Raw genomic sequence first — 26725 nt, forward strand, 5'->3', positions numbered from 1 at the left:
TATTTATTTTTTAAAATAATTATTTATTTTGGGGAAGGAGCAGAGAGAGGGGGGTAGAGGATCCCAAGCAGGCTCTGTGTTGACAGGCTGACGGGAGCAAGCCCGAAGTGGGGCTCGAGCCCACAAACTGCGAGATCATGACCTGAGCTGAAGTTGGACACTCAACCGAGCCACCCAGGGGCCCCATCTTTCTAGATTATTTAATATCATGAAAAGTGTATAAAATGTAGAGTTGAAGCACAAACGTTTCCAAAAACCAATAGCTAACCTTTTGCAGCCTCCTCGTCTCCTCATCTGGATGTGCATAAACATAGATACAGATACACACGTATGTATGTGCTCTGGAGCATTTGAAAGTACGTGGCTGATGAGTTTTATTCTAAACACTTCTGCGCGAATCTCCCCAAAAAAGTGCACTTTTCTTCACAACCACAATGTCATCACCACACCCAAAACACAAACCTTAAATGATTAGCAAGAATTTCATAGTATCACCTAATATGTACTTCATGCACACATTTCCCAGGAATGTCCCACATTCTGGATTTGTCTGATTATCGGTTCCTCGTGGTTAGTTTCAGGCATTTTCTTTGCATGCTTTGTATTTTTGTGTATGTGAAAAACTGGACATTTTGAATATTATGACATGGTGATTCTGGAACCCAGATTCTTCCCCTCTCCTCATGGTTGGTTTTGTTCCTTGCTATGAGACGTAGCTGTTTCTTTAGTGATTTTTTTTTTTTTTTTCTCTAAAGTCTTAACATCTGTGTAATGGGGCTGCCTGGGTGGCTCAGTCGGTTAAGCGTCTGACTTCGGCTCAGGTCATGATCTTGTGGTTTGTGAGTCCGAGCCCCATGTCGGGCTCCATGCTGACAGCTCAGAGCCTGGAGCCTGCTTCGGATTCTGTGTGTCCCTCTCTCTCTGCCCCTCCCCTGCTCACACTGTCTGTCTGTCTGTCTGTCTCTATCAAAAATAAATAAACATTAAAAAAATTTAAAAAAAGTCCGTATAATAAATCCTATGTGGTCTCTGATGTGTCTTTTCCTAGCTTGTGTTCAGCTAATGTTTTGACAGTTTCGTTTTTTGTTTTCCTTAGTTTTTTGTTTTGCTTGTTTTCTTTCGGATACCAGTATCCAAAAAGAAAAGAAAAAACAATCCATAAAGAAAACAAAGGGAAGGAAACCCACATAACTACTGGAGCCCTTGCAGATGGCTTTTGTGCTGGGGGCTCCCCTCCAATGCTCAGCCCCTCCATTCACATATCTGCTTTCCCTTTCACTTCTTACCTGCCCTTGGCCGGTAGAGCAGCCAGAGGTTACAGCTTAAGTCCTCTGGTCTTTCTGAGTGCGGGTCCCCCACTGGGCATGCACCTGGCTTTCTAAACTTCCCAGCATGCACAGGGGAGTGTGAATGGCTTCATTTTCCAAAGAAACTCTGCTGTCTACTTTTCCTGCCACATTTCTGGGGGTCTCATGTATGTCTCAGTCCTTATCTTCTGCACCGGCCATCCGCAGGTCACGCGTTTGCCTTACAGTGTTTTTGAGGCGCGTCCTCTGATGTTATGCCGTGAGTGAGTCCCCAGTTGGGCAGGACAAAGGCAGGCCCCACGGCCCATTCTCCATCGCTCCCCGGACAGGTTGGAACAGACCAACTCCCTTCTTCTTGATTAAGGTCTGCTCTGCTTCCTCTTCTCTCTGGACCCCGAGTCTAGGGTCTGATACCGGGGATCTGCCGTCTGTAAGACAGCTTTTGAGCCGGAGCAAGGACAGGGGCAAGGTCAAGTAGAAATGCTGCAGAGGTTTCTTATCATTTTTAAGTTGGATTTTCTTGATTCATTGTTTGCTTGGTTGCTATAAACTTTTTAAAAATATGTTTATTTATTTATTTTGAGAAAGAGAGAGCATAAGTTGGGGAGGGGCAGAGAGAGATAGAGAGAGAGAGAGAGAGAGAGAGAGAGAGAGAGAGAGAGAGACAGAGCATGAGCAGGGGTGGGGGGCAGAGAGAGAGGGAGACCCAGAATCTGAAGCAGGCTCCAGGCTCTGAGCTGTCAGCATGGAGCCCGACATGGGGCTCGGACTCACGAACTGTGAGATCATTCCTGAGCTGAGGTTGGATGCTTACCTGACTGGGCTACCCAGGCACCCCTGGTTCCTATAAACTTTTGATTCTTTAACTCCAGAATTCTGACAAGGTTGGTTATTTTTTTGCTTTATTTTTTCATGTTTCTTTGGAAGGATGCTCCCTTGGAGTTGCCTGCTCTGTCGTTTTCGCTGTTGTCAGTCTGTGTATCGTTTTCAGTGAAGGCCATGTTCTGAACACTCATCTTGTTCAGAAAACTGGGAGACTGTGTAGAGTGGCTTTTTAAAAATTTTGCATCTGGATGACATGTTATGGGTAGTTTGTCAAAAAAGCGTTCTGGGACCCAATGGCTGGGAGTCACTGTATGCTATTTTAAGGGTTTAGATACATCATGTATGTTAACACACTAATTAAAAATGCTGAGAAAAATCTCGGTGAAGAAACAGCTTTTCTAAACTTAGCATTCCCCTGATATTTGTCAGTGGAACCCACTTTATTTTGTGGCTTGCCTGTTAATAACCGGAAAGCAGTTTATTCAGGAGTGTTGTTAAGGATATAACGGTCTCAGGCTTTTCCGTCTGGAAAAAAATACATTTTCTTCGGGGTCGTTAGCTATTGCTTTGACGGCTTATCAATCCGTCACATTCCAGTTCTTCTTGGTTTACAAATTGAAGACTTCAAACCACAGTGAGGCCCCACCCCACACATCCACTAGGATGGCCAGAATCCCCAAGTCAGATACTAATAAGTGTTAATGAAGGTGTGGAGAGCTTGGAGCCGTCATGCGCTGTTGGTGGGAGAGTAAGATGATACGGCCACTTTGGAAAAAGATCCTGGCAGGTCCTCAAACATGTCAGTGCAGAAGTTACAGTAAACTGGACTCCCAGGTATATCCCTGACAGCGATGAAAGCCCACGTCCATAAAACTCGCCCGTGAATGTTTGTAGCACATAACGACATGAATGTGTAATACCCAAAAGGCAGAAATAACCCACATGTGCCCCAGTGGGTGAATGGGCACACAAAATGTGGTCTGGGTGGACTAGTGGACTTGTGCCCCATCTCAAACCAAAATGAAATACTGACACGTGTTACGATATGGATAAACCTTGAAGACATTACGCTAAGTGGCAGAAGCCAGTTATAAAAGGTTACATGCTGTATGGTTCCATTTATACGTAAGTGCAGAAAAAGGAAACCTGTAGGGACGGAAAGTAGATTAGTAGGTCCGGCGTGGGGGGTAGTTGTGGTACCGTGAGGTGGCGATGGCCAGAAGTGCGGGGCGGGGGGAAGGTTCTCCAAGTGACCTTGGTCATGGTCGCGCAGCTCTGGGAATACATGAGCAACCCGTGAATCGAGTGCTTCAAATGGGTGGGTCGGATGGTGTATGGATTCCATCTCAGGAAAGCTGTTTCAAAACCAATGGAAGGCCGCCGTTGTTTGAGTCAGTACTGAGACCGCGGCTGGTGCACCCAGTCCTGGAGAATTGTGACTTCACAGAAATCAAGCTTAGGAAACAACTGTCCATGGGCAACCCTGCTGCCACCTTTGAACATGGGGATTTGTGGTTGAGCAACCAGTGCTCTTTCTTTCTGTAGCAGTTTGAAGGCTTATTTCTGAATGTTAGGTAACAACTCCTCCCTCCCCCCCATCCTCCCCCTGCCCTTGCATGATCTTGGGTGTTAAGTCCATGATGGTTTTCTTCTAAGAAGAGCTTTTTACTCTAGTTTTAAATATAGTAAAGATTCTCCCCCCCTCCCTATTCAAGGTTACAGTGTAACCTTGACTTTAGGAGTAGAACCCAGTGATTCATCACTTACATATAACACCCAGTGCTCATCCCAGCAAGTGCCCTCCTTAATGTCCATCCCCCATTTAGCCCATTCTCCCACCCAACACCCACCAGGAACCCTCAGTTTGTTCTCTGTATTTAAGAGTCTCATGGTTTGCCTTCCTCTCTGTTTTTATCTTATGTTTCCTTCCCTTCCCCTATGTTCATCTGTTTTGTTTCTCAAATTCCACATATAAGTGAAATCCTACAATATCTGTCTCTCTCTGACTTATTTTGCTTAGCATAACACCCTCCACTTCCATCCACATTATTGCAAATGGCGAGATTTCATTCTTCTTCACCGCCGAGTAGTGTTCCATTGTGTGTGTGTGTGTGTGTGTGTGTGTGTGTGTGTGTATACAAACACATACCATATCTTCTTTATCCCTTCATCAGTTGATGGACATTTGGGCCCTTTGCATAATTTGCCTATTTTTGATAGCACTGCTATAAACATTGGGGTGCATGTGCCCCTTCAAATCAGCATTTTTGCATCCTTTGGATAAATTCCTAGTAGTGCATTTGCTGGGTCGTAGGGTAGTTCTATTTTTAATTTTTTTGAGAACCTTCCATACTGTTTTCCAGAGTGGCTGCACTAGTTTGCATTCCCACCAACAGTGCAAGAGGGTTCCCCTTTCTCCGCATCCTCGCCAACATCTGTTGTTTCCTGAGTTGTTCATTGTAGCCATTCTGACAGGTGTGAGGTGGTATCTCATAGTTGTTTTGATTTGTATTTCCCTGATGATGAGTGATATTGAGCATCTTTTCATGTGTCTGGTACCCATCTGGATGTTTTCTTTGGAAAAGTGTCTATTCATGTCTTCTGCCCATTTCTTCACTTCAAATTATGTTTTTAGGTGTTAAGTTTGGCAAGTTCTTTATAAACTTTGGATACTAACCCTTTATCCGATATATCACTTGCAAATATCTTCTCCCATTCTGTCAGTTGCCTAATATTTTTTGCCTAGCGAAACATTTTGGAATATTCAGGAAAAGATTCCAGATCTGATTTTTTTTCTCCCTTGATGTATGTGTGTATATGTGTGTGTATGTATGTATGTATATGTATGTATGTACATACATATATATATATGCACATACATATATATATGGTGGATGTATGTGTGTGTGTGTGTGTGTGTGTGTGTGTGTGTCCACACACACACACACACACACACACATTCCCAAAGGAGGCGTATATGTCACTTTTTCTGTTTGTACACATAACTTTGAGACACATAGCTTATCCCCAGTGGCTTGATATTTCACTTCCTGGTGACTTTGAAATCCCATTGTATTATGCCTATTTTTTTAAATGTTCAGTGAAATAACTCCACGTTTGAAGAACTCTACCATTGATACTGTTGTAAATGCGTTTCTTATTGGAAGATTATGTCCTTGTTTGATATGTTAAAAATAAAGTACAGACTAGGAAAGTGGAGAATTAATTACCCATCGTTCATTCATAAAGGGAAAAAATTGTTCTGTGAGTATATATCCCGCTACATTTTTATGGAAATGAAATACTATGGCACTTCTGCTTTTCATCTGCTCCGTAGGCATTTGCAGGCGTGTTTCCAGGTCGATGCACCTTCATGTATAATGAATTTAGCCACTAGACATTAACTGACTTTCTATTTTTGCCTGCTTGTGATTTTTTAGTTTTTTGTTATTCTCTTTTTCTAATTTTTAAAAAATGTTTATTTTTGAGAGAGACCGAGATAGAGCATGAATGGGGGAGGGGCAGAGAGAGGGAGACACAGAATCTGAAACAGGCTTCAGGCTCTGTGCTTTCAGTAGGGTTTGAACGCTCAGACTTGCGAGATCATGACCTGAGCCGAAGTCGGACGCTGAACTGAGCCACTCAGGCGCCCCTAGTTGTTTGTTATTCTAAATACTGCTGCAGAAATTTTTAAGCTGTGTCTTCGCACAACTATTTCATATCTTTCCTTGGCTATATATGAAAGGGTCACACTTCTCAAGACCTTTGGGGAAACAATATACGATTAAAATGGTGTGTTTTTTCAGTAGGTGTCATTCTGCATTAGAGTGTTACAGTTTTATCTTTGTTGAGTTGGTAGGCCAGAATGGGATTTGTTAAAAAACTTCAAGGGGGGGCGCCTGGGTGGCTCAGTCGGTTAAGCGGCCGACTTCGGCTCAGGTCATGATCTCACGGTCCGTGAGTTCGAGCCCCGCGTCAGGCTCTGTGCTGATGGCTCAGAGCCTGGAGCCTGCTTCCGATTCTGTGTCTCCCTCTCTCTGACCCTCCCCCATTCATGCTCTGTCTCTCTCTGTCTCAAAAATAAATAAACGTTAAAAAAAAAAACTTCACGGGTTTTTTCTTACATATTTCAAAATTATTGAGAAAGTTATATACTTTTGTATTTTTTCTTATATTTGGCCACTTTTCTGTATTATCCTTTGCCAGATTTTCTATTAGGATGCCAGTCTTTTGTACTGATGTATAATATAATGAGGACTTCAGTCTTTTCTTGTTAGGTTTCGTATGTTTTCCCAGAAGTTGTCATTTGTCTTTAAATTCTACAAATTTTTGATTGAATTACAGAAATAGAAAATTTCAATGTGGTTAGCTTATCAGGGTTACCGTTACGGTTTCTGGCTGTTAGCATATCTTGAAAGGTTTTCCTGGTGCCGAGATCAGAGATGGTTGTAGACTCACATTTGAGTACCTAAGTTTAGGCTTTTGTTTTTTTTACTTTTCAGGTAAAAAAAAAAAAAATTTTTTTAAGTTTTTTTTTTCCAAGTAATCTCTACACCCAAATGGGGCTCGAAATCACAACCCCAAGAGTCACATGCCCCTCCCAGTAAGCCAGGTGCCCCTAACATTTCAGGGTTTTAATCCTGATGTAATCAGGATTAGTGAATTATCAGGGGAAAGAGTGTGACTTTTCTCCCCACAAATGATTAGTCATGAATTTTTAAAACTTTTTATTTATTTTTCTCAATTCAAGGTAATTAGCATACAGTGGTGTTGGTCTCATAGTACAATGTAATGTACAGTATGATGACTCAGCAGGTCTATGCATTACTCACCGCTCATTGTGACAAGTGCATTGTTAATCAAACCCCCTCACCCATAAAATAAAAATTATATTTTTAATTATCTGATTATTCAAATTCCATTGTTCAGAATCAGTACTCTTGTACTAAATCCTTGGATTTGGGGCTGTTTCTGGACGGTGTTGTATCCTCTTTCTGTATGTTTCATTTGAATAGTGTATCATTATGAAAAATAGCACGAATTGTATTGGCATTTCATTAGAGTCTTAAATTCCTTTGGTTACTGCATTTTTATATTATTTAGTCCTCCCAGCGAAGAATACTTTGTTTCTATTTGCTCAAGTTATCTTACTGTCTGTTAATTTTTCCTTCTTAACTGTCTACACACATTTCTTAATAAATTCTTTAAAATATTGTTGTCCATTCTGGGAACGCGTGGGTGGCTCAGTCGGTTAAGCATCTGACTCAGGCTCAGGTCATGATCTCACGGTGCATGAGTTCAAGCCCCGCCTTGGGCTCTCTGCTGTCAGCACAGAGCCTGCTTCAGATGCTCTGTCTCTTTCTGTCTCTATTTCAAAAATAAATAAACTTAAAAAAATTTTTTTTGTTGTCCATTCTGAATACTTGTCTATACCCACTGTCTGTCCTTTTTCTCCTTTTATTCTTTCTGTCCCCATTCTTATGGGTTCTTTTACCCCCATCACTGAATGACATCACTGCTGTCATTAGAGCAATCATCATCTTTTTGTTGCTGAAGCCCATGGTCAGTTTGGAGCCATGACCTTCCTTAATTTTCCTGGGATGTTGAAAATACTATGTTCTTGAAGACTTTTGTCTCTTGGTTTCCATGACATTTATGTGCTCTTGGCTACCTTCCTGACTGGCCCCTCTCTCCTGGGTCTCTAGGGCTTCTCATCTTCCTGATCTCTTTTATTTTGGTATGCTCCAGGGCTGAGTATTCAGTCTCTTTTTTTCCCTTAACTACCCAGATTCTTCTAGTGAGTCCATCATCCAGTCTTAGGGATTAATACTTTCTTTCTGTCTCTGTTCCGTGATGTACAGCTTCTGTCACTTAGTAGATGCTCGGGGATGATGAGTGCCCATACATTTCTTACTGTCCACACCTCACTTGTAAACTCCAAAATTATATGTCTGGTTTCCTACTTTCTATTACTTCTTAGATCCCACAGAAGTTGCACATATAATAAGTTTATTCCCAAGCTCTTGACCTCATCATATCACTCCTCTGCTCCCTACAAAATCTGGGAGCTGCCTCCCCTTCCCCAGTTTCTCTATATTTCAGTAAATACTTACCCCTCTTTCCAGTTGCTCAAGGCACAGACTTTAGAGTTTCATTTCCTTCCTCTTCATACTCTACATCCTGTCCATAAGCAAATGCTCTCTGCTTTACTTTCAAGGCATAGAACCCGCTCTCTTTTGAAAACAACTAGTGTTCCTTTCAAGAAAAAAGGGGGGTGGTGTCCCTGGGTGGCTCAGTCTGTTAAGCGTCCGACTTCGGCTCAGGTCATGATCTCACGGTTCCGTGAGTTCGAGCCCCGTGTCGGGCTCCGTGCTGACAACTCAGAGCCTGGAGCCTACTTCGGATTCTGTGTCTCCCTCTCTTTCTGCCCCTGTCCCGCTCACAATCTGTCTCTATCTCTTAAAAGTAAATAATAAAACATTAAAAAAAATGTTTAAACCACCAGCGTTTCTTGGTCCGGCCACTGGCATGTCTCGCCTGCCTGATTGCTCTAGTCTCTAGAATGGTCTTCCGCTTAACCTTGCTCTAGTAGTCTGTGCTTCATGTAACAGCTGGTTACCCTCTCTGAGCATTGTTAAATTATGCCACCTCTCTGCTTAAAACTCATCCCCAAATCCTCATAATGGGCCTAGAAAGCTCTATATGATCTGGCCCTCAACTGTCTTTCAGAATTGTCCACACGTTACCTTCTGCCTTGCTTGCCACACTCTGGCCACCACACCGACCTCTGTGTTCCACGTGCATCTGGAGGATGTTCCTACCTGGGGGTCTTTTCCTTTCTCCCTTGAACTCTCTCCTCTGTGAATATTTTTAACGTTGGCGGTCTTTCACTTTAGTTAGGTCTTGGAGCAGATGCCATGTGCTTGGCTAGTCCTTCCTGGACCACCACATCTGACCTGTTCCTCTCATCTCCTTGACCCCACTTTACTTCATAACCCTCATCACCACCTGATTCTTTGTTTTTGTATGTGTCTTTTGTTTTGTATGTGTTTTGTATTTTGTATGTGTATATGTGTCTCCTGACTAGATTGTGAGCCCTTTGAGACCCCCATCTTTGCTTTTTTTTTTTAATTTATTTATTTCAAAAAAAATTTTTTTTAACATTAATTTATTTTTGAGACAGAGAGAGACAGAGCATGAACGGGGGAGGGCCAGAGAGAGAGGGAGACACAGAATCCGAAACAGGCTCCAAGCTGTCAGCACGGAGCCTGACGTGGGGCTCGAACTCACTGACCGCGAGATCATGACCTGAGCCGAAGTTGGACGCCCAACCGACTGAGCCACCCAGGCGACCCTAGAATTTATTTTTAAGCAACCTGGAGCCAACATAGGGCTGGAACTCACAACCCTAAGATCAAAAATAGCGTGTTCTACTGACTGAAACAGCCAGGCGCCCCAAGACCCCAGTCTTTATTTAGTTGGCTCCCTGCTATATTCTTGGGTGCTAAGACAGTTTTTTGTTGCTATTTTAAATGTCACATAATGTGTTTTCCTAACATTGCTGATATACAGGGAAGCTATTTAGATGACTATGTTAATTTTATAACCAGCCAAAGTACTAATCTGCCTCATTTTTGAATTTGAATTGATCTCAGATGGTACTCAAGGTACCATTCTGCAAATAATTTTTGCCTTGGCTCTCCCTCTATTGATTGATATTTCTTATACATTTGTATGTATTTACTTTTCTCATACTTCTAGATCAGTACCGAATGACAATATTGATTGTACGATTCTCATGTTTTTTCTCACTTGAAACCAAATACTTTTTTTCTGATTAAAGTCTGTGCATTTCTGTGTGTGTACATATGTGTGTGTGTGTGTGTGTGTGTGTGTGAGAGAGAGAGAGAGAGAGAGAGAGAGAGAATGAAGATGAGCATGAATTAGGAACAGCTATTAAAAATTTTATTAAACGCCCTTTTGGTATCAATCATGCCATGAGGAAATGTTTCTCCCTGTGTCGCTACTGGTATGACAAATCATAGTAACATGTTTTCTGCGGTTGAACCATTCTGGCCTTCCAGAAGTGATCCCTACATGGCTCATAGTTTATATGTTTAATGTATTTTTACATGTGGTATGGTAATATAATTTCTGCATAAAAGTGTTTAAATGAGATTGGTTCATACTTTATATTATGAAGGTTTTCTATAGGCTATGCTAGCTTTAAAAATCGAATTGGGAAATTTTCCATCTTTAGTTTGTTCATATAGTAAAAAGTTAGTGATCATCTTGTGAATGAAACATATCTTTGATCTCCTTGAGCTCATGAAAGTTTCCCCAGACTTCAGAACATTTGTGGTGGTATAATTTTCCATTCTTTGAGACTGAAATCCTTCTGAGCCAGAAATCTTTGGGGAAAGGTAGATGATTCTTCAAAGTCTGTGAGGTTTTGCTATTTCCTCAGCATCAGATGCATGTGGGCGTGTGTGAACATGTACATGTATTCACATATGTATTTTGTTTTCTTAGTTGGTTTTATTTATTTATTTATTTATTTATTTATTTATTTATTTATTTAGAGGGTACAAGCTAGGAAGAGGGGCAGAGGGAGAGACAGAGAGACTCTTAAGGAGGCTCTATGCTGAGAGCAGAGCCCAATGCGGGGCTCGATCTCACGACTGTGAGATCATGACCTGAGCCACCATCAAGAGTTGGACACTTAACTGACTGAGCCATCCAGGTGCCCCCTTGGGTTTTTAAATATTAGTTTTAAGAACTGCTTATTGGAATGTTTTTTAGTAGCCAGGTGTGTGGTAGTTTAAAAAGGTGTCCACAATTTCCTTAATACACCTCCCTTTATAAGGTGGAGACTAAGTACTGCCTGATGTTTGGGCCGAACTTAGTGAGTCACTCCTAATGAGAGCATATGGCAGAAGGGACAGGGTGTCCTTTCCGAGAGAAGGCCGTATAAAAACACTGTAGCTCCTTCTTTCTTTCTTGGATTGCTCACTTTGAGGGAAGCCAGCTGCCATGTTGTGAAGACACTTGGGTAGCTTTATGAAGAGACTCGTGTGGTGAGGAACTAAGCCTTCCTGCCAGGAACCTGGTGAATGAGCTTAGTGCCAAATCTTCCAGAACCCAGAAAAGCCTTAAGTCTTAGTTGACATCTTGACCTCAGTCATGAGATAACCCGAGTCAGAACCACCCATCAAAGCTATTCCCTGAATCCTGACTCACAGAAACCGTGAGATAATATATGTTGTTTTAAGCTATTCAGTTTTGGGATAATTTGTTATACATCATAGCTAACCAGTACAAAGAGTTTCATTGATTTCTTTTTAATTTCCTGACTTATTTCTTATCAAAGCTTTTTGGCCCATACGTTTCTGCCTTTTGAGACATATTAAGATTCTTTTTAGCATGATAGATGATCAATCAAATGTGAAATATTGGAAAAGACCTGTATTATTAATTACATATACGTAACACTTCTTTTTTGCCTCTTTAATACAAATAAATTGAGAAGGATTAGTTCAAAATGTGTAACATTCAATTGTCAGTTTCTTCTTATTTCTTGGTTTTTATTGTATATGTTTGCATACAAAGTAACTTGTGCATTTATTGTTACATATGTTTTTGGATATGAAATTATTTTATCTTTTTTTTTTTTTTTTTTTTGCTATTTTTGTTAATGTGACATATCCTCCAAGTTGATGTTTTCCTTTATACTTCTGGCAAGCTTTTTGTTTTTCAAACCTATGCTTCGATTTTAGATTCAGGATGCTGGGTCTTTAACTTCTTGAATCTTAAATATCTACTCCTCTCAATGAATAACTTCTGGATGTTAAAAATAGTACACTTGGAAGTAAAGAAAGAACATGTCAAAATGTATTTAACTCATTGGGAAGAGCACTGGGCGGGTAGGATGCCGAAACCAGCATAAAAGCATTTGTGTCATTTAGTATTTACAGTCACTGAGGAAAGAACGACATGGCCCATCCAAATAAAATGCTGCTAATTATCTCCAGGTCAATGAAGAAGTAATGTTGGGGGTTACGGGACAGAAATCATTTGCATCCCTAATGGACAAAAATATACACATAATCCTGTAACTGAAGCGGCCCTAATGAATGATAAACATCAAGCAAACTGAAAAGGGCAGTTAAAAAATCCTTGGGTTGGCCCCAGTGTGAGTGAAAGGAAATGGAATCCTTTTTTGACATATTTACAGGAGTTGGGGGAGTTTTCACGACACGCACATGCTAGAAACATAGAGCAGTTTCAGAATGACCTGCCCCCCCAAGACCACAAATGGTACCCATTTTAAGTGCACACTTTGAATTTTGACAAATGACTGCTCATCAGTCAGGAGAGGAAGATGTCTGTTACTGAGAAAAGACCCTCGGTCCTGTTTTCTGTCCATGCAATTGGATTTTCTCATCCCGGAGATTCATCCAAATGCAATCTCACGCCATGTTCTTGTCTGGCCGCTGCCTTTCTCTAGCACAGTGTGCTGAAGAGGTAGCCGTCCTATGGGGTATGTTAGCTCATTCTTGTTATTGCTGAGAAGTTTCCATTGTGTTGATGGACCACGATTTGTTGTCCACTCACTGGTGCGTATGTTGGCCTTAGCAAGTGCTTCAGTACCTGCAGTGCCTCCATTTACTGAGGGCGTTTTGCTGCCAGCCATGTTTTGTGGTTTTCAGTGTAGGAACCCTTGAGCGCCTTTTACGTTTATTCCTAACCGATTCACGGTCCTTGATGCTACTCTTGTAAAATGGAATTTTAAAACCTATCTTCCAGCATGTTTCTGTTGTCATAGATAAATACAGATTTACGTATTTTGACATCATGCCCCGTATCCCTGCTCGTGTTGCTGTTAACTTTAGTAGGGATGGTCTGTGTAAACAGTTATAGAAGTTCAAGTGTCTCTGAGTAAAGGCAGTGGTGTGGTGTTTGGTTTTTTTTCTTCCCTCCTTAGCTTTCTAGACTGGCTAGGACCTCCAATATAATGCTGAACAGAAGTCCTATCTTGTTCCAGTGTTAATTAGGAAAAGAGTGTTCCAGATTTCATGGGTAAAAAGTATGACATTTGCTCTTGGTTTTTGGATGCTCTTTATGACATGATGTTTCCTTCTTTTCTCATAGTGTGCTGAGAGTTGAATTGTGAATCTTCTCAGATGTCAAGCCTACATTTATTGAGAAGATGGTATAATATTCCTCCATTTTTCTGTAAATACAGAGCATCCCATTGCTTTTCAGGTTTTAAGCCAGTGTTTGTATTCCTGAGATAAACACCATTTGGTCATGATTATTATGGGTTCACATGTTGCTAGATTAGATTTGTCCCTATTTTTGTTAATAGTTGTTGAGTTTGTGTTTATGAGGATTACGAATTGTATCATAATGTCTTTATTATGTTTTACAAGTGAATAAATTGACCTCATAAAATGTTTTCGAAAGAAATTCATGTAAGACTGGTCTTATCTCTCTCTCCCTTGCATGGTCGAAAGAGTTCACCAGAACATCTGGGTTCGACTTTACTTCACGGGAAAGCTTTTCATAACAAATTCATTGAAAAAATAGCTTTACGGCTATTCAGATTTCTATTGTTATTTTTGATAGGTTTCATTTTCAAAAACTGTGTCCATTTTGTCTGTTTCTGGAAGAACGGCAATGTCCCCCCTTTCGTTCTGATTTCAGTAATTTGGTTATGTCTCCTCTTCTCTCATTGTAGCCAGAAATTTATCCGTTTTGTTGATCTTTCCGAAGAGTCGGTGTGCATTCTGTTGTCATTTTTGTTGTTTTTGTCTATTTCACATACTTTTCACTCTTCTTTTGATTTTTTTTTTTTTTTTTTTTTTTTTTTTCTGAGTGGTTTGGCCTTGGTTTGTTCCATTTCAAACTCCTTAAAGCTGTGAGGTTAGGTTTTGATGGCTGGCTGTGTCTTCTCTTCTAGTATTTGCATTTATTCAGTACTATGAATTTCCCCCCTGAATACTACTTTCGCTGCATTTCCTGAAGCTTCATGAGTTCTGTTTCGTTTTCACTTAGTTCAGGGTATTATTTTACTTTATCTTGAGGCTTCCTCTGTGATCTGCGGGTTATTTAGAAGTATGTTGTTTCACCTCCAAATATTTGGGGATTGCCCAGGTATCTTTCTGTTACTGGTTCCTAATTGAGTGACTTCGCGATCTGAGAACACGCTTTGCATGATTTCTTTTTTAAAAAATAAGGTGTGTTTTATGGCCCAGAACATAGTTTATGTCAGCAAATGCTCCATGTGAGCCTGAGAAAAGTGTGTATACCCCGGCTCTTTTGGGCACAGTATGTGCCTCTCTTGGTTGACGGTCCGGGATTTTTATGTAATGTGTATCTTCTCAGGTAAATACACATACCCGCAACTAAAAACTAAGTAGCCTCCAGTGAGTATTTATACAGCCTCAGTACTCCTGTTCAAAGCAAAAATATGTAAAATAAATCTGCAAACTAGTTGTTGCTGACGGGCAGAGATTATAACAGTCAACTATCAGACTTCTGGACGTTTCTTTCAATAGTACTCACTCTCAGTCTTACCTAGGGACTATCAGCTCTGTGCTACTGGTTCTCTTCTCCATCCCTGACACGTATGGAACTAATGGTCCCTTATTTCAAGGACATGTAAAGAATGCTCCCTTCATGGGAATTACTAAAGATGATTTCCACTGTTTGCATGATAGGATAATATATTTTGCCAGTGCCTCATTTGGTTAAAAATGATTAATAGGTGTCTTTAAAGCTCTGCATAGTGTTAAATTTAGCTTTATGATGAAGAGTGGGTAGAATAATTATAACGAATTTATTGAGTTTATTATTTGCTCTTGTATTTCAGATATATTGTGGTGTGGCTTCATTCCCTGAAACAGAGAAGATCTAGTCTTTTTTTTTTTTCTTCTTCTGTTTACCACTACTTGCTTACTAATCTGACCCCGTAATTATTTTTTTTTTCACTTCTCCAGTTTTCTTCCTTTTTTCTTTGTTCTTAGCTTCCGGTTTGCACATGCTTTGGAGTCGTTAGGGGGGAAAATGAGAAGAGTCACTTGGTTTTCCCTTTATGGAGGTGGCCATTAGGTTGAGTTTTGTGGATTGTTCTTGCTTGTTTTCAATACAATGATGGCTTCCTGTTGCTCCAAGTCTGACCCCACATGTGGATTCTTCTAGAAGTATGCTGGCATTTCAGCCACCTACCCAGCGGTTGCTTCCACCCTGAACCTTGAGGGTTTGCATGATTAATGACTGTGACTTCTCTTTGTGTTCCAGCCTGAAAGAATAGACCCAAGTGCATCTCGACAAGGATATGATGTCCGCTCTGATGTCTGGAGTTTGGGGATCACATTGGTACGTTCGTCATGGTAGATTTAGCATTGAAAGAAAATTTTATCAGTCTTCCACCCCTCATAAGAACTGCCTTTCTCTCTCTCTCTCTCTCTCTCTCTCTCCTAGTCTTTGACTTTACTTACCTGTTTTTTTCCTCCATGGTCATAATCACAGGGACTATATCTTCTAGTTGTTGAAAAAAAATATGTGTTTTACTTTAAAAATCAAACCAGAGTTGACAGTTTCCCTCAAGGTTTACGAAGTGCCTTGGGCTCTTTGGTGTCGTGCTGGGTCCCTTGGCCACAGATACGAGGTGTCAGCAACCGCACTAGGAACAGGAACGGGGGAGGGCGGCGCCCCCACGGGCAGTGCAGCGGTGAAGGCACCTGTCTCCTGCCGCCTCCAGCGGGAATAGCATGTACTCTCTGTACAGCATGTGTATTAGGTGTATGTGTTTACACGGACGAGCAGAGTTTCTACTTGGAATCTTCTACTCACTGAACAGAAAAGTCACACGTGAATGAGCTACAAGTAATTCAGTTCTTGTGGAACCAGAACAACCGAGGTAATAAACCTAATGAAAGTTCTACCTTCAAACAACACTGAGAAAGAATAGTAAGGAAGCTACTTAACTTGCAGCTAAGCACAATTAAGCAAATTCTTCTTTCTCACCTGTACCTGTACTGAAATTTTCCTTCTATCTTAAAAGTTATTTGTATTTGCTCATTACTTATCTTTGTTACCAAATGTTGTTTTGAAATTTTAGATTTCTTGTGCTTGCTGCTTTATCACGGCTTGGTGGTGTTTTTCTGACCTTGGACAGCTTCTTCTACATGGGCTGTGAATTTCCCATCACTAGATGGGGCTGTGCCCTGTTTGGTAGGCAGCCCCAAACTTTCCCGTTCATTTCCTCCCCTTTGTAATGAGGTCCCACGGCCCTCAGCTGAAGAAGCCCTGAGACGCTGTCCTCAGTGCTGCCTCTCAGGTGCCTTCTTCTCTCATGAGCTTGGGGTCACACCCTCGCATAGCAATCACCTACCAGCATACCTAAAACGGGGCTCATTTAGGCCATGCTGCAGACTTAGACCTATTTTTTCGGAAAAAGCACAATTTCTGGGTTTTCATTATCCTCAGAACAGAGCAAGAGAAAGGGGAGAATTGACCTTTGACCAATTGGGACATAACGTCCGTAAGATCCTTCGGATCTGGTTTGGGATGGTTTAGAGATGCTGTCCTGAGCACCCCACCATTGGGGTTTTGATCCAGACTTGATTTCTTCTGTTGTGGTAATACCTGGCTGTGGTCAGAACTGTAGTAACCACAGGATGGCTGGGGAACAGAATCGCACATTGCTTCCTTTGAGCTCAGGTTGGGCTTTTGTTGATTGAACCTTCTCTTCCCTTAAAAATGAATATGACCACTGTTCTGGATGTGGCCTTCCATTCAGATAACTATCGACTGTGCAGACTTTGTACCAAGAGTGTTCTAAAGCCAACCTTCCAGGATCCTTCACACAAAGGAATCAGAATTGAGGGCTATCCCAGCTCTTATGTGGTGGGGACATGGTCCGGGCTTAAGTTTGGGGTTTCCTTTAGTCCCAGTCCTTGAACTCAGTTGATACGGAATTCTCTGTATTACCTTGATTTCTAAACACCCCTTCCGCTTAGCCTTACTAATTGGGAAAATCATATATCTTGTATGTCTTGCTTTTCCCTCTGTGTTCTCTTTAGTACGAGTTAGCCACAGGCCGATTTCCTTACCCAAAGTGGAATAGTGTATTCGATCAACTAACACAAGTCGTGAAAGGAGACCCTCCACAGCTGAGTAACTCGGAGGAAAGGGAGTTCTCCCCCAGTTTCATCAACTTTGTCAACTTGTGGTGAGTACGTGATGTCCAGATGCGCAACAAACACGCGGTGAGAACAGCCAGTGTTCCTGGCTCCCTGCAACACTGGGCCTCCATGCCCTAGAAGGGGGGTGGCCTTCTCCCTGTCGCTCTGCCTCTGTGCCAGAACTCTGGGCCACTTTGGCCGCACGGAAGGTTCCAGCGGGCCCGGAGAGCATCGCTCTTGTGTTCTGCTAGTTGGATACTGATTTCTAGTACCTGGTACAAGAAATCCAGCCTCTGCGAGACTGATCATCTTATTCAGGTGCGGCTCTAACAGTGCAGTTGTGCTAGAATTGCGGGGAAGCTTTTACGAAGTCAAGAACCTACCAGGTCAGACTGGCATGTCAGGGCTGGCCCTCTGCTCCGACACAGGCTGTGACATAGTGCGATGCACGTAGGAGAGACCACCCAAAGCTTGGTGGGTCGGCTGAGTACTGGCTCTCTGAAAGCCGCTTCCGGGGAAGGTGTGAGCCCGACACCTGGTGTTGTTTGTCCACCTTTTAACAGGTGTGTGTGCATGTGCACACCTGCGTGTGCGTAGAACGTAAAAATAAGAACGTGCAGATACGGCAGGAACACAGTCGTGCTTTGTACTGTTTCAGTCTGTATTTTAATGTTTTATTTATCTTAGGGAGAGAGAGAGAGAGAGAGAGACAGAATGTGGGGGGCTAGGGGCAGAGAGAGAGGGAGACACAGAATTTGAAGCGGGCTCCAGGCTCTGAGGTGTCAGCACAGAGCCCAACGCGGGGCTCGAACTCACGAACTGTGAGATCATGACCTGAGCTGAAGTCGGGTGCTTAACTGACTGAGCTACCCAGGTGCCCCTGTTTCAGTCTGTGTTTTAAATGACACCTGTTTTGTTATCATTTGAATAGTTTTGATAATTATTCTGTTTATCCAACATGATTTAAAATAATGTGTTTCTGGGCAAAAAGCGTTCTTGAAAATGCTTTCCTTTTTCTGCTCATTTTTTTCTTGCCAAGAACGCTATCTCCCTCCTCTTTCTAGGCCCTGTAAGACTTACATTTCATGGTCCAGGATTGCCTTCTTTTTGAATAATTAGAAAATATTTGTTAGACTCTAGTTTTTAAGTCCCTTTCATCTTTTGTAATGAAATTCTCCTTTTGCAATGGTTTCCCAGGGGGTGACGGATATCTCAGGGTTTTCTAGGTGGAAGAGGACCATTAGCATGACTCAAATTGGCTGCTTTTTCCTTTTTTATTTTTTTTAAGCTTATATATTATTTTGAGAGAGAGAGAAAGAGACAGTGAGTTTGTCCAAGCGGGGGAGAGGGGAGAGACAGAGAAAGAGAGAGAATCCCAAGCAGGCTCTGCATGGTTAGCACAGAGCCCAACATGGGGCTCGATCCCACGAACCTGTGAGATCATGACCTGAGCTGAAATCAAGAGTCAGATGCTTAACCAGATGAACCACCCAGGTGCCCCTGCTTCTTCCATTTTTACCAGTTTGCAAACACCTATACAGTTTATATAATTGCATGTGATAATTTTATATATTCCATTTTAATGAAGTAATTTGGTTAAAGTAATCTGTGTGAGTCAAAGAGCATAATTTCTAAAATAATTAAGAGTTGTTTAATCCCTTGATCTCTTTGTTTTATTTTTTAAATTATTTTTTAAATTTTATTTTAATTTTTTTAATGTTTATTTTTGAGACAGAGAGAGACAGAGCATGAACAGGGGAGGGTCAGAGAGAGAGGGAGACACAGAATCTGAAACAGGCTCCAGGCTCTGAGCTGTCAGCACAGAGCCCGACGCGGGGCTCGAACCCACAGACTGCAAGATCATGACCTGAGCCGAAGTCGGACGCTTGACCAACTGAGCCACCCAGGCGCCCCCTTTATTTTTAAAATTTTTTAATGTTTATGCATTTTTGAGAGAGAGAGAGAGAGAGAGAGAGAGAGAGAGGGGCAGAGAGAGGGAGACAGAATCCGAAGCCGGCTCCAGGCTCCGAGCTGTCAGCACAGAGTCTGACGCAGGGCTCAAACTCACAAACTGTGAGATCATGACTTGAGCCGAAGTCGGACACTCAACCGACAGAGCCACTCAGGAGCCCCTGGTCTGGTCTTTTTTTAAGTATTTATTTATTTACTTTGAGAGAGAAAGTGTGTGTGCATGCAGGGGAAAGGCAGAGAGAGAGAGGGAGAGAGAGAGAGAATCCCAAGCAGGCTCCACACTGTCAGCTCAGAGTTTGATGTGGGGCTTGATCCTACGACCCTGGGATCATGACCTGAGCCGAAATCAAGAGTCAGACGCTCAACTGACTGAGCCACCCAGGCGCCCAGTCCCTTGATCTCTTGACTGGTTTTGTTGCACCTGTGTGTAGTACTTGTATATTTTTTTAAATTCCTGTGTCTCTCGTTGCCAGCTCTCCCCTGTAGGTAATGGTTATAGACATCCGTGTTCCATTGTTTTCCCTGAGTCGGTCCATGGTTCCATCTCATTCCAGATCATCAGGGGCCGTAGCTGAAGTACATCTGTTTTTATGACCCGCTCCTGTCAGCTCTCTGTGTTTGTCCATCCTCCCCTCCACTGTTCCTGGGCATTTTCTGTCCTCGCTAACCTGGATCATTCAGGTTTCTGATTGGTTTCCTCGTAATCCAGTGCCGTTTTGTGCCAAACCATTCTCCTTTTTGTCAGAGTTGTATTTTTATTGATGTACGTCTGATCATGTTACTTTTTGTTTAAAACTGCCTAGAGCATGCATTTTTAACAGCGTGCTATCACCCCTAAGGGGGCAGAAATTTATTCTGGAGAGGAGAACCTCTTGGATAGCGTAATGGTCTGCAGCCCTCCAAAGGGCTGCTACAGAACGTCTGCAGATTGGCGGAATTGAAATTTCACAGGAAGCTAGGGCAGTAATGAATAAAAGATTAGAGAGTACTGGTCTAGAGGCTTGCCCTGGCCCTTAAAATAAAGACTAAATTAACATGGCTTTCAAAACACATTATTATTTAAAAAAAACTTTTTGTTGTTGTTGTTTATTTTGAGGGAGGGAGAGAGAGAGAGAGAGACAGAGAGAGAGAGAGCGAGAGCATGAGTTGGGGAGGGGCAGAGAGAGGGGGAGGGAAAGAGAGAATTCCAAGTAGGGTTCCAGCTGTCAGCACAGAGCCTGAGGAGGGGCTCACACTCACGAACCGTGAGATCATGATCGGAGCCAAGATCAAGAGTTGGACGCTTAACTGACTGAGCCACCCAGGGGCCCCTCAAAACCCATTATGACCTGGACCTGGTTTATGGCCCTGGCCACATTTCTCAGTACTCCCCTAGAGCTGTTTTTTCTGCCAAACTGAGTTTCTTCAGTTGTGTGAGTTAAAAGCATATAGGAGATATGGGAACATAGTCTCACGGTCTTTGGGTAGATTAAGATTTCTCCCAACAGCACACAGAAAGCTGCTAAGCGTAAAAGAAGAGATTGATAAAATTCAATTTCATTAAAACTGAGAACGTCTTTTGATGAGGAGACACCACTGAATGAAATGCCCTCCCATGCGGTCTCCTTGCCGTACAGACACTCGAAATGGGATTTTCAGTCAGAATACGTAGAGAGTACCTATGAGTATAGAACACTTACACTATGAAAGTGACAACCGAAAATGGCCAGATACTTGAAAAGGTGCTTAAAAAGATGATATTCGGGTGCTCTGTCAGCATATGAAGGGTGTTCCTCGGGTGTGATGGGACATCAGGGGAACTCAAATGAAATCCTACGATGAAATACCATTACCGTCGCCAGAATTGACTACAGTTTAAAAGGCTGACGGTACAGGAGGGTCGGGAAGCCCCTGGAAGTCCCGTGCAGTAGCTGTAAGACTGTACGTGCTGCAGTGTCATTGGGAGATTGGCAGTATCTCATACGGCCGGTGGAATACAGCTGGTGCCTACGTTATGCTCCAGCAATTCTGTCCCAAGTGGATGCCCAGCGAAAACAGAGACAGAGGCACGCTAAAGGACGTGTGGAAGAATGTTCAGAACAGCGTATTCGTAATAATCTCCAGTCAGAAAGGAGCGCCTGGGTGGCTCACTTGGTAAAGTGGCCAACTCTTGATTTCGGCCCAGGTCGTGATCTCAGGGTCTGTGAGTTCCAGCCCCGCATCAGGCTCTGCACTGACAGCGCATAGCCTGCCTGGGATTCTCTGTCTCCCTCTCTCTCTGCCCCTTCTCTGTTCCCTCAAAAATAAATAAATAAATGTAGGGAAGAGAACAGCATTTATCCCCAGGAGAGTGGACAGTAAGTTCTAGCATTGTTAGCACAGTGGTACACAGCATCGGAGGTTGGACTGTTGCTACACTCAGCCACGGGTAAACCTCAAACAGTGTTGAGTGAAAGAAGCAATACGTAAAACAGCGTGTATGGTTTCATTGACGTGGAATTTGAAAAAGCAGACAAGAATGAATAAAAGGTAACAGAATCAGAATATTGATACTCTTTATTTTTGTTCCATGCTTAGGGCGTGTGTGTTTTCCTGAATGTATGCTTCAATCAAAAGTTCGCTTAAGGGGGGGGCGCCTGGGTGGCTCAGTCCGTTGAGCGTCCGACTTCAGCTCAGGTCATGATCTCACAGTTCGTGGGTTCAAGCTCCGCGTCGGGCTCTGTGCTGACAGCTCGGAGCCTGGGACCTGCTTCGGATTCTGTGTCTCCCTCTCTCTCTGCCCCTCCCCCGCTCGTGCTCTGTCTCTCTCTGTCTTTCAAAAGTGAATAAACATAAAAAAATAAAAAATAAACAAAATAAATAAATGTAAAAAAAAGTTCGCTTAAGGAATAAGAAGAAGCACTTAGGGACCCAAATGATGACGCCAGCTCACAGTTTAAATTCTCCCTGCTTTAACTTCCTATTTAAATCATTAACAGATTTGTTGAAGTTTATTTTGAGAGAAAGAGAAAGTGTGCACAAGTGGGGGAGGGGCAGAGAGAGAGGGAGACCCAGAATCCCAAGCAGGCTCGGCACCGTCAGCACGGAACCCAGTGCACGGCTCGATCCCATGAACCATGAGATCATGACCTGACCCAAAACCGAGAGTCAGACACTTAACTGGCAGAGCCACCCAGGTGCCCCTTAAGTCATTAATGGAATTTTTAAAAGGGAAACCCAGCCTTTACTTGCACGTCCTCAAGGCGTTCTTGTGAAATAGCACAGACGAGGCTTACTTCAGGGATGGGCCAACTGATGGCAGAGTTTGCGTGCACAGAGGGAGAGTGCCACGGGGACAGTAGAGATCTGCACAGGAACTGCTCAGCTGGGCACAGCAGGACCCGGAGAAAGAGGCAGCTTGAGGGACAGGCAATTAGGAAGCTCATCGCGATCCGAAAAATGTCTTGAGGGAGCATTCTCTACTGGATCCCAGGCACGGCCGGGACTCTTCGGCAGTGTTCACCCCTGCCTTCTCCTTGGCTCAGGCTCTGCTGAAGTAACTCCTGCTGAGGACACTTGTGTTGGTCAGAGTCTGGGAGCACAGCGGAAGCTGTCCTAACAACCCAGGAAACGCATCCCTTGGCAAGGTGACAGTGCTCCAGAGATGGCCCTGTACTCTTTCTCCCAGTCACCCAGGGCTGTGACCGGGGTCGGCTCGTCACATTCCACGAGCACTGATGCCCTGGGGGTGTGAAGAAACACAAATGAAGATGAGCGTCGTATCAGCCTGCAAAACTGGAGCCAACACTCCCTTGTAAAATTTGCCAGTGAAGAAGTCAGGGACGAAAACTGGTCAGAATGGATGAATTTGAATTCAGGACAGGTTTTTCAATGAACAAACATGGTTTCTGAATTGAAGAGGAGGAAGTGGTGGTGAACAGCGTATTGGGTATTGCACGGTTGACCGAATCTATAGAGCAGGAAACACCCTTGAGTGAATCCTGCAGACGAGGGGTAAGAAAGACGAACAGGAGACACACAAAAGGAGTCCTGGAGAACAAAATCCAGGAGACCCCACTTAACTGATTATAGTAGAGAGAGAATTAAAATAAAAATTATCTTTACTTGAAGAAAACCTTGAGTCCCTAAATTATAGTCCCAGACCAAATTAACTCGGAGGGGAGGGGAAAAAAAAGCCATCTAGGGATGTTGTAAGATTTTGTTGTTGTTTTTTGCATTCAGAGAGAAAACTTGACAAGCTTTCGTTGAAAACGCAGGCACACATTAATGTTCACACCAGTGTAGAAAGACATAGAATCAGAGCAGTACCTGACGAGTGTTATGATGGGTGAGACCACTTTAGATTATTAGGGTGCATTCGATCCAGGACAGGAATTGCACCAAAACTACTAAAATACTGGTTAAACGTTTCCTGGTATCTTTTAAAATGTAGCAGCATTAGAACAACGCCATGGAGTCCACAGAGTTCCAAAACTACGTGGAATCAGAAATTACGGGAGGTAAGATCTCCAGTAAGGGGTTAATATCCAAAATATGTAAAGAACTCGTACAACTCAACACCAAAAAACTGTAAATAATACCATTAAAAAATGGGCAGAGGACTTGCATAGACATGTTTCCAAAGAAGACATCCAGATGGCTAACAGACACATGAAAAGTCCAGTGTCACTCATTGTCAGGGAAATGCAAATCAAAACCACAATGAGGTATCACCTCATACCTGTCAGAATGGCTAGAATTAAAAAGCCTAGAAATATCAAGTGTTGGCAAGGGGGTGGAGAGAAAGGAACCCTCACGCAGTGTTGGTGGGAATGCAAATTGGTGCAGCCATTGTGGAAAACAGTATAGATGGTCTTGAAAAAATTAAAAGTAGAAACATCATACAATCCAGTGGTTCTATTACTGGGTATTTAGCCGAAGAAAATGAAAACATGAATTCAGAAATAATGTATGCACCGCTGTGTTTACTGCAGCATTTTTTTATAATAGCCAAGATATGGAAGCAGCCTGTATCCATCCATGGTTGAACAGATAAAGATGTGGGGTAGGGTGGGTGTGCGCGTGCCTGAGTGTAATGAAATATTACTCAGCCATAAAAAAAGAAAATCTTGTCATTTGTTACAACATGGATGGAGCTAGAGGATATTATGCTAAACGAAAGGAATCAGAGAAAGATGCCATGATTTCACTTATGCGCGGGATCTGAAAAAACAAAACAAATGAATAAACAAACAGCAGAAACAGACCTGGGAAAACTGAGAATTGATGGTCACCAGAGGGGAGGAGGGCAGGGGAGGAGTGAAAGGGATGGAGGGGGGAAGGAGGGCCAGGCTTCCAGTTGTGCCTGTGAGTAAGTCATGAGGATAAGAGGCACAGCGTGGGGAACGTGGTCAGTGACATTGCAATGGCGTCGCATGGTGACCAGCGGGAGCACAGCCTGACGCACAGACTTGTTGAATCGCTGTGTCGTACGCCTGAAACTAACGTAACAGTGTGTGTCAACTGTACTTCAGGTGAAGAAAAAGTGACTTCAATAAATTATGGGAGGTAAGGATTCCAAGAGGCTACTGATCAGAAAGACTAGTTGTTCGGCAGAAGCAAGACCAGATCCTTCAAGCCAGGGCCCCAGAATTCCCCAGGAAAAAGTCGAGTGCAGTGTGAGTTCAGAAGAAATGCCAACACTCACTCCCAAGCACAAGGAACGAGAATTAGTAGAAACAACCGATGGCAGGGATAGATCCGACGACTTCAGATATTAGGACAATTAGAAAAAGTCTTTTCATACATTTAAAGAAAAATGAAGAAGCTCGGAAATAGAAGCAAGGAACACGAATCTATGAAGAACAAAAGGGAACGTCCAGAGATAAAAAGCATACATTAAAAATTCAGTGGCTGGAATAAACAGATTAGGTGTGATTGAAGAGAGATCAGTAAACTGAAAAGTGGGTCTGAAGCTGTCAGCAGAACTTTTGAAATGATGGGAAAGTTTTGTAACCTGCCCTGTCCACTGTGGTGGCCATAGCACTCCAAGTGTGGCTAAGGAGGTAAATTTTAAAATTGTATTTCATTGACGTTAATTTGACAAGTGACTAAACCTTATTGGATGCGTGGGGTTTAACTAGTTGGGTTTCACGTGATAAGTGGGACCAAACTAATGGCAGTAGTAATTCTGAAACAGAAGATCGTCAGTGTTAATAAGAATTTGGTTAAACATTTCTACTCAAATGGCATCATGAGTTTATACGTTGGTGCAGCTTTTCGCTACAGTAGTTGACATGGAAAAATCAAAAACCTAAGATTGTGGCAGCTTTACGAAGTAAACATCTGTGTGGATGACCGATGTGATGGAAATGCTCTGGAGGTCTGAAGCCTTGGCCTTGCTCTGCCCAGGACATCACTTCCTGCACGATCAGGGGTCGACAGGGGCTCTTTTCCGGACAGGGATCCACAGGAATTGGGCTCTGCCTAGAAATCAGGATCTGGGGAGTGAAAACATGCCCATGTCAGTCACTGCCTGGGCCACCGCGTGCTGCAGGGACACAGAATGGCAAGGGCATAGATACTGTTTGTGTAACCAGAGGACTGGATCTATAATAATCCTAATATCAGCAGGGGGCTGGAACTTCAAAGTGCCGTTGGGGGACCTTGTTCTGTAGCGGTGGACCCAAAAAGGAGCAGCAGCGGTGAAATGGCTCTATCTAGCTCTAGCTCCTGCTTCGGGTTGTAGTACCGGCTAGGCACTCTGAGATTTGCAGAACAAATGCATGCATAAGCGTGCGCACCGTGCAAGCCAGAATTCCAAAATGCATGGAGTCTGATGCTAAAAAAAAAAAAAAAAAAAAAAAATCAACTAATAAAACAAAACACGAATTTACTTTAAATCAAGCTGAGCTTGTGGACTAGTCGAAAATACAGTTCAAAATAAAATAAGTATATTTCGGTTGTCCGAGGAAATGAGGGTGTAAGTTCGATTAAAACTGAGAACGAAGTGGGGCTCCTGAGGGGCTCAGTCAGTTAAGCGTCCGACTTCGGCTCAGGTCGTGATCTCGTGGTTCATGGGTTCGGGGCCCGTGTCAGGCTCTGTGCGGACAGCTTGGAGCCTGGAGCCTCCTTAGGATTCTGTGTCTCCCTCTCTCTCTGCCCCTCCCCTGCTTGTTCTCTGTCTTTCTCTCACTCTCTGTCTCTCTCAAAAATAAAGAAGCCTTAAAAATTTTTTTTAGAAAGCTGAGAAAGAAGTAAAACAGAAATGATCAACAGAAATGATGCAGAGATTTAGAAACGAAAAAAACTTAGCCGTCGATACAAAAGACCGCATATTTGATGTACTCTAGGCCGGAAACAACTGGGGATAGAACTGGGGAAGTTGGCAGATAGGCCACAGGGATTTCCCAACATGACACAGATTCAACTGCGTGAAAGAGTGGTTGAGCACCAGGGGGACCAGAAAGGGAA

At 42.8% G+C, this 26725-nt stretch overlaps 1 protein-coding gene across 3 annotated transcripts in view; it reads left to right on the forward strand.

Moving 5' to 3' along the window:
• The window catches only part of MAP2K4 (mitogen-activated protein kinase kinase 4), a 137866-nt gene that overhangs the window by 104572 nt on the left and 6569 nt on the right, over positions 1-26725 (forward strand). For all 3 annotated transcript variants that reach the window (XM_027047464.2, XM_027047465.2, XM_053212426.1), the window contains 2 exons: positions 15435-15512; positions 17222-17370. In XM_027047464.2, coding sequence (XP_026903265.1) covers positions 15435-15512; positions 17222-17370 — 227 coding nt within the window. The remainder of the gene's footprint in view (positions 1-15434; positions 15513-17221; positions 17371-26725) is intronic.

The sequence above is a fragment of the Acinonyx jubatus genome, chromosome E1 (genome assembly GCF_027475565.1).
Source record: "Acinonyx jubatus isolate Ajub_Pintada_27869175 chromosome E1, VMU_Ajub_asm_v1.0, whole genome shotgun sequence".
Lineage (NCBI taxonomy): Eukaryota > Metazoa > Chordata > Mammalia > Carnivora > Felidae > Acinonyx > Acinonyx jubatus.